Source organism: Guillardia theta (assembly GCF_000315625.1).
Source record: "Guillardia theta CCMP2712 unplaced genomic scaffold GUITHscaffold_249, whole genome shotgun sequence".
NCBI classification, from domain to species: Eukaryota; class Cryptophyceae; order Pyrenomonadales; family Geminigeraceae; genus Guillardia; species Guillardia theta.
Window position 1 is genome coordinate 26,396 of NW_005434427.1, and position 7,498 is coordinate 33,893.

The 7,498-nt window shown below is 52.9% G+C and overlaps 2 protein-coding genes across 2 annotated transcripts in view; one reads left to right on the forward strand and one right to left on the reverse strand.

Moving 5' to 3' along the window:
• GUITHDRAFT_148850 (hypothetical protein) overlaps positions 1-1,312 on the reverse strand; it is a gene marked incomplete at both ends in the record, with an annotated part of 1,926 nt that extends 614 nt beyond the window's left edge. Inside the window, 4 exons of the mRNA XM_005819022.1 lie at positions 471-517; positions 632-695; positions 748-796; positions 1,225-1,312. Coding sequence (XP_005819079.1) covers positions 471-517; positions 632-695; positions 748-796; positions 1,225-1,312 — 248 coding nt within the window. The remainder of the gene's footprint in view (positions 1-470; positions 518-631; positions 696-747; positions 797-1,224) is intronic.
• A 3,430-nt stretch (positions 1,313-4,742) lies between these two features.
• GUITHDRAFT_148851 (hypothetical protein) lies at positions 4,743-7,232 on the forward strand (the record flags this gene model as incomplete). The annotated part of the gene is made up of 6 exons (XM_005819023.1): positions 4,743-6,104; positions 6,152-6,358; positions 6,417-6,535; positions 6,589-6,715; positions 6,980-7,062; positions 7,148-7,232. 6 exons carry the CDS (start codon positions 4,743-4,745, stop codon positions 7,230-7,232), a joined length of 1,983 nt encoding a protein of 660 aa, XP_005819080.1.
• Between the last annotated feature and the right edge of the window lie 266 nt (positions 7,233-7,498).

Consider the following 7,498-nt stretch of genomic DNA (forward strand, 5'->3'; position numbering starts at 1 on the left):
GGAGCAGGAGCAGGTTTAGTAGAAGGAGATGGAGCATCCAGGCCCAAATGGGATAGTTCTACATTTCTACATGTTTACTTCACATGAGTTGAACATATTCTACACCTTCAAACTTCCTCTCTCCTCCTCCTCCCTCCTCGCTCCTCGCTCCTCGCTCCTCGCTTCTCCTGCCTCCTGCCTCCCTCCCTCCCTCCTGCCTCCTCCCCCCTGCCCCCTCCTCCTCTCTCCTCCCCTCCTCCCTCCTTCTCAGTGCCTCCTGCCTTCTGCTCTTCATGCCTCCTCCCTCCTTCCTCCCCGCTCTCTTTCTCTTGCCGACTTGCTTCCCCCACCCTCCAGTTTTCTGCTCCGTCCTCCCTACCCTGTTGGTTGGATCGCCAAAGCAGGGGAAACGGTCGCAGCCTTCAGCATGAGAGCATCTTTGAGAGACGGCGTGAGGACGAGGAGAAGTCTTGCAGTCAAGCACACTGAACCTTCTCCTCCGAATCTGCGACTGGAAGTTCGAAGTGGGCAAGTGCACCTGGGAAGGGTGAGGAGGGAGGATGAAAGGAAGGAGGGGGGAGGAGGGAGGAGGGAGGAGGGAGGGGGATAGGCCAGATTAGCCCCATCGGAGCAGCAGTTCAAAGATTTTCACCTTGCAGTATTGATGGGTAGAGTTACGGTAGTAGGAAGACTTGTTACAGCCAAAGTGGCAGCACCTGCCAAGGGGTGAGTGGCCGTGGGGGAGGAGGAGGAGGAGGCGCCAGAGACTTGCTGTGAATCACGTCGACGAGATTTGGTTCCTTGTGGATCCCACATGCTGGACAGGAAGCAAGGAAAGCCAAGAACAGGAGAGGAGAAGAAGGAAGGAAAGTCAAGAACAGGATTAGAACATCCTTCTTATTGCGCAGGCACCTATCGGTCTTCTGTCTATGGGATCACCGAACACGGCCCACTTGGTACATTTCCAACATCGCCTGCCAAGTCTCAGGCTTCAGCGCGAGGAGGGAGGGAGGGGGGGGGGAGCAGCAGTTCACCGAAACAGAGTCATGAAATTCAACGCTGTCTGGTCGTCATCCTCGTTGAGAAACTTCCTTCTTGTCCGGTTCTCGCTGAAGGCAGAAGTGATGGCAACGGCACAACCGCTGCAGAGGCGGATGATCCAGGTTTGATTCTGCAGCCATACCATGTCATCATACCAGAATCATCGTCGTACCACTGCTGGCAGAGCAGTTCAGCACACTCTACCTTGGCAGCTATCCCCTCGGTCGCCTTGTGCAACAAGCAGGCAGAGCAGGGGGTGCAAGAGGGCTGGCTGGGATCGCAAAGAGAGCATGTGAGATTGGGTAGCAGTAAGTGACTTCGACTGACTTCGACTTGGAACGATCGCCATCTACTGTCTTTAGGTTCACAGATAGCTTCTTTTCCAAGCGCTCCCTCCGCTGCAATCTCAGTCACCGCTGTGCTCAAAAGTGTCCGATGCTTGCCTGCACGATCCATGAGAAGATCTGCCTTGCAAGCCTGTCGTCTTTGGACTCCAGCCTGTTCAGAAGAGGAGGGGGAGAGGAGGGGAAGAAGAGAAGTGGAGAGGAGAAGTGGAGACGAGGAGAAAAGGGAAGAGGACAAGAGTGGACAGGAGAAGAGAAGAGGATTGGAGGAGAGGCCAAGGATCAGGTGACAGGTTTCAGTGCAGAAGGAGGCATTCTCCTACCTAGTCATGTAAGAGTGGCTCTGCCCAAGACTCGCCCGAGGCTGCCGTAGAAGGTCATCGCATCGCAAACATGGCACAGCTTCAAATAGATAGGACCTGCCCCTCCTCTCCCTGGACATGAAGATAATCGTGCTCTGCGGATAGCTGTTACCATGGCACCACAGATGTACAAGCTCGAAGAAGAAGAGGAAAACCCCGAAGCTCTCGCATGATCAGCATAGCCGAGCTCAACGGGAACAGGATCGAAGGATGACAACATGGTGGTGGAGTCACGATGACACGGGGATAGGAGCAAGGTTGGAGAGACTTACCACCCAATACAAGAAGGAGGATGAGCAGAAAGATGCACTTCATCCATGGGAATGGCCAGTAGAGAGGATAGAGTCTTCGATTTGGCAAGGATGGTGCAAGGGAAAAAGCGTTTCAGGTAGGAGAACGAGTGGACAGCAATGTTTTTTGGGGCAAGGAGGAGGAGGGAGATATGAAATATGGATGAAAAGGAATGAGAAGGTAGATGATGTATGAGGAGGACGGGGATGTTGTTTGCTATGCAGATGATGATGATGATGATGAGGAGGAGGAGGAGGATTAGGAGGGGGAGGAGGAATAGCAGAAGGCGGAGGAAGACAAAGAAGACGAAGGCGATGATAATGATGAAGACAATGAGGAGAAAGACGATGAGGAGGAAGACGATGAGGAGGAAGACGATGAGGAGGAGGAGGAGGAAGAAGACGAGCAGGAGGCAGGTATTTCAACAAAGAGCACAGGCCTTGTCTTGCGGCAATGGGTGCATTGTGCAAGCAGGAAATCCGTTCACATACTTCACTAAAAAACTAAAAAAGAAAATGTTTTACACATATATTTTTTCGGCTCATCCGATCATGCGCGGCGGCTGGTCGACGGTCACTGACTCAGTGAGTCCGAGGTGGCACCAGGCGTTACCAGCGTGACGGGCCGGGCCCGCGGGGCCGCGGCACTTGGTACGGGTCACCGTCGGGTCACCGTCGGAGCACCGGCGGGCCGGGCCGGGCCCCGGGTCCGGCCGTCGGCCAGGCCGAACCGTCGCTGCGCCGTCACTGCGGAGGCGTACCCTGACTCATCATCCCGAGTCCGTGACTAGCCGGCCCGGCCGCCGTAGCTGGCCCGTACCGGCTGTACGGTACCCGGTGACCATCCGCCCCCGGGCTCCGTGCCACTTGAGTCAGTTGCTAATCTTAAATACTCAAAGTTAAGTTAAAAATCAGTACCAGTTACTTGTGACTTGCCGGAACCCCCGGTGAATACTGATCGGGTCAGTAAGGTGAGTAAAACGGAGCCAGCCTATAACGAGGGGTAGTCACCCACCCCACCTAAAGTACTTATAATCCAGATAAACTTGGGGGTAGTGTGAGCTGGACTTTTGTACTTGTACCCCTGGCGAATCACTGCTATCAACTGGTAGGTTATTATGTACCATGCACCTACCCCCTACACGAGAAACTGACCACCCACCCTGCCTCACCTCTACCCCTATACCACGGTGCTAATGTAACCAGCGATAACCAGGTCTTGATCATGACCCCTATTTTAGTCTGAGCACCACCCCCTACTCTCTATCTATTGGACCACCCTTTTTTTAATCATCAGGTTTTGCTACCCTACCCCCTAGTAATGCTTCATCCACAACTAGAAAAATCATGTTTGTAGTACCCTACCTTCAACAAGACTGATTTCAAGGAGGAGGGGTGGGTCCTTGAGTACCCTTTGGGCTAAAACCCGTGTACATTTTGATGGGTGTTGACTAGAAGTACCCCCCAGCGTACCACCCCCTGTTCTACCACCCTCATCCATGACTGCGCCTACCCACCCACCCTACGCATTTCTACTACCCCACCTCAAAACTGTGATATCTTCAGGTTGGAGTACCTCAAAACAATTCCTGAGTACCCCTACCCCACCAACGTGATGATACCGTCACCGTAAAGGCAAAACACCCGTCCATATCACACCCTACCTACTCATACCCATTCCAGTCATCTGATATACCCGGTACTTCTACACAATATCACCTACCTCTGACTCACTTGCACTTCACCCCACCCCCTCAAATTCACTTACCACCCCCCAAATTTCTCACGAAACCTCTCGTTAGGACCCCTACCCCCTTTTCTAATGCCTTTTGCCCCTGAGATCTCAATTTCCAGGATCGTCGACCCACCCTTCTGGCCATTCTCTACCCTACCACCTGACATTATTTACCTACCCCATCCTCGCCAATTATCTTCCTGTGTAAAGGGGGTACTTGTACCCCCTGAAAGTCCCACCCCCCACCCTCACTACCCCAGCATTCAAGGAGCTCCATCGCACTTCACATCCTGTAATGTACCATATGAATGTACACCCGAGCCATAGGGACATAGGGTAGGGTGATGCTTTACAGAGTTGGCGTTATTTTTACGAAAGAGGTATGAAAGAATCCGCCATGTATATCTGGAATGAAATGTCCCTTGTTCTGATTCTCCGCAGGGGGTGTAATTTTGTGATTATTTGAAATTATTGTGATATTTTTCTTTGCATTGACGAAAAATTAAGGCCAATTCAACTTTTCTGTGATTAAATTTCATTGATCTTCATTTTTACCCACAAAAAGTATGTACCCCCATCGGTTCCGTGGCACCTAGCGCTAGTGAAAGCAAGGTGATGCTGAATGTTGGTCGGGGGCGGCGACTGACTTGACGGGGAGCAGGAGAGGAGGAGGAAGGTAACAGGGGAAGAAGGAAATACTTGACAGTTGCTGTCCGAAACAAGCGTTTGAGGGAGGTTCCGGTTGGATGTCTTGACCTGCCTGTCGACGTCAAGAAGGTCTCTCCGCTTGCTTCACATCTGTTTGCTTGTTGGCTCCTCTTGCTGTCTTTTGGGTCTGTTGAACGCCCATGTCTCACGATTTTTATCCTTGTTTCTCTGTTGATCAATGCTATGCTGCCTTGTGATGTGAGAGATGGCAGAGTGGGTGTAATGGTGCATGTTCTTCCGTCAGTGTGATTTTTACCAACTTCATACATACACGCCATGCCTGATGTCCTGCGTTGCACCAGGGCTAGATGCAGCGGATGGAATAATGCCACCTAGTGCGACCTTGAGCTGGCCACAGAGAAGTGGAGCGATGAAGAGGACAGGGAACCGGAAGCTCGGTAGATCGCTGTCGATCAAGGCCTTGGAGGATGAAGGGGGGCTACAGCAGCCGGAGTTCATCTCGAGGAAGTCAGGGGATTTCCCTGTCAGTCTTACCTGCTTGTCGGCAGTCGCCAACATGCAGGACAATGGGAAGTTTGGAGAGGCGCAGCAGGAGCTGGAGGACATCGTGTCAGGGTCGAAGAGCAGGAGGGAGATGGCGATGGCTTGCTTGCTTCTTGGGGAGCTGTTCAACCGATGGGGCTCATGCTCGCAGAGCTACTCGATCGAGATCATGGCGAAGGGAGCTATGTACGCCAGCCGCGCTGTTCAGCTGTACAAGGAGGACGATTCGGACATGGACATTGAATTTCGCAAGTTCTCGTTGTACTGGAAGGCAATCAACTGCGCATCAGTGGCGAGTTTGGGCGGTTGCAACACGTGGTCGGCAGATGCTGCCATGCAGGAGGCCGAGATTGCGATGCAAGAGATGTCTCTGACGCGGATCAACAGCACTCCGAAGCAGGTCATGGAAGACGGAGGGTATCAGGATTTCGTTCATGGAATGCTCATATACTGCAAGGCCTTGGGTGTGGAAAGGGGATATTTCACTCTGAAGGACGGCAAAGATCTGAATAGTTTGTTGCTGGAGAGTCTGCAGATGTTCCAGGATTCTTATGAGAAGTTAATTGCTAGCTGCGGCGAGTTGAACAACCAAACGGTGAAGACTGTGACTATGATTTCTACGATGAACAAGATGCTGGGGAATAAGGAAGAGGCAATAAGGTGGGCCGAGAAAGAAGTTCATTTGAGAAACAAGCTCCATGGGGACCTGAACGTTCGAACACAAATCGCCAAGAAGAAGCTGGAGGAAATGACGGGGATTCAGGAGGCAGACGAGGCTGAGGAGGAGGACGACCCTTCGTTGTATGGATCGTCCTTGATCGATCCATCGGAGATTGTGTGGAGTCTGAACCCGTTCGAACTCACGCGTGAGTACAAGATCAACTGCATCTTGCAGATGTTCAAGTGCAGCGGCCTCTCGGAGTTGTTCAACATACCCGAGGATCGACTGCTTAGGTTCGTGCTCAAAGTTCGAAAGTCATACCATGAGGAGAACGCGTTTCACAACTGGAAGCATGCCTGGTCCGTCACTGTATGTGGATTTCTCATCATGCAGGAGATCGGAGCGGAGAAGTTCCTGCTTCCGACAGACAGACTAGCAATCCTGATCGCTTGCATTATCCACGACATCGATCATCCGGGAGTGAACAGCGACTTTTGATCAAGAGTTGCTCGCCCCTTGCCTTGCAGTATCCTGTGCTGAACGTGTTGGAGCACATGCACTGGTCGAGAGGGAAGGAGCTGTTGTCGGAGGGTTGCGACACGGACATCCTTGTAAATACTACAGCTGAGCAGAGAAAAGAGATCCTGGACCAGATCTACGAAGGGATCATGTCGACTGACATGCAGAACCACAAGCAGATCGTGAAGGAGATGGAGGCGAGGGTGGAGGAGCAGGTGAAGAAGATCGAGAGTTGCGAGGTCATGCGAGGCTCCTGACGTTGCTGGTTTGCAGAAGAGCTACGACATCAACATCCCCCGCGATCGTGTGGAGCTTGTTCAGGCGATTGTACATTGTGCCGACCTCTCCGGTCAGACTCTGGAACCGGAGGTGGCATATCAGTTCGGCAGAGGGTGCGAGGAGGAGGAGGGAGGAGGAAGGAAGGAGCTCTGACTGGGTGGTACAGGGTGATGGAGGAGTTTCACATACAGTCGCAGAGGGAGAAGAATGAGAATCTCATGGAAACTCCCTTCATGAAGGGCCTGCACAAGCCGCTCGCTCAAGCCAAGGCTCAGCTTGGCTTCTTGCATTATGTGAGGCTCGAAACCCCTCCACCGCCTTCGTCTCGTCCTCTTCGCTTCCCTTCATCCTGCCTGTCCATCCTTGTCCTCCTCGTCTTCTCCTTCTTCCTCTCTCGTGCTCGATCTTGTCCTCTGAGTCTTCCTCTCCTCTACCTTCTCCCTCCTCTCATCGAAAAGCTCGTAGAGGAACCCTCTACCCGCCATCCCTCATCCCCTTGCTGCTCCCACCCAGCCATCGCTTGTGTTGTGCTCCTCCTCTCACCATGTTCCTGACAGGTCGTGGGGCCACTGTGGAAGAGCCTTGCCATCATCTTCCCTCAGCTGTCGCTCCGTAGCGAGCGGATCGAGGAGAGGTGCAGGTGAGAGTGAGAGAGGGAGGAGGAGGAGGGGGAGGGGGAGGGAGAGGAGTGGGGAGCAGAGCAACGGGTGCTGACGGAGAGACAGTGAGATCGACTTCGAGAAACTCGACGTGTGGAAGGGGAAGCACGAGGGGCTGCAAAACATGCACGTGGAGGACCTCTTCGACTAGAAGAGGAGGAGGAGGAGGAGGAGGAGGAGGAGGATGTAGTAACAGGGTCACTACCAGACTCTGCGTGATCGGCTGTGGTCGTTACAACCTCCTGCTTGGATGAGCGTAGAAGATTAAGTAAGAAGAGCGGAAGCAGTCAAACTGAAATTGATTCAGGATTACGCGTTCACTAGTCGTCCACCCCCTCCTCCTTTCCCTTCTCCTCCTCCTCTTGCTCCTACTCGCGGTCTACCACCTCCTCACTGCCGTCTGTCCAGCTCCGTGTT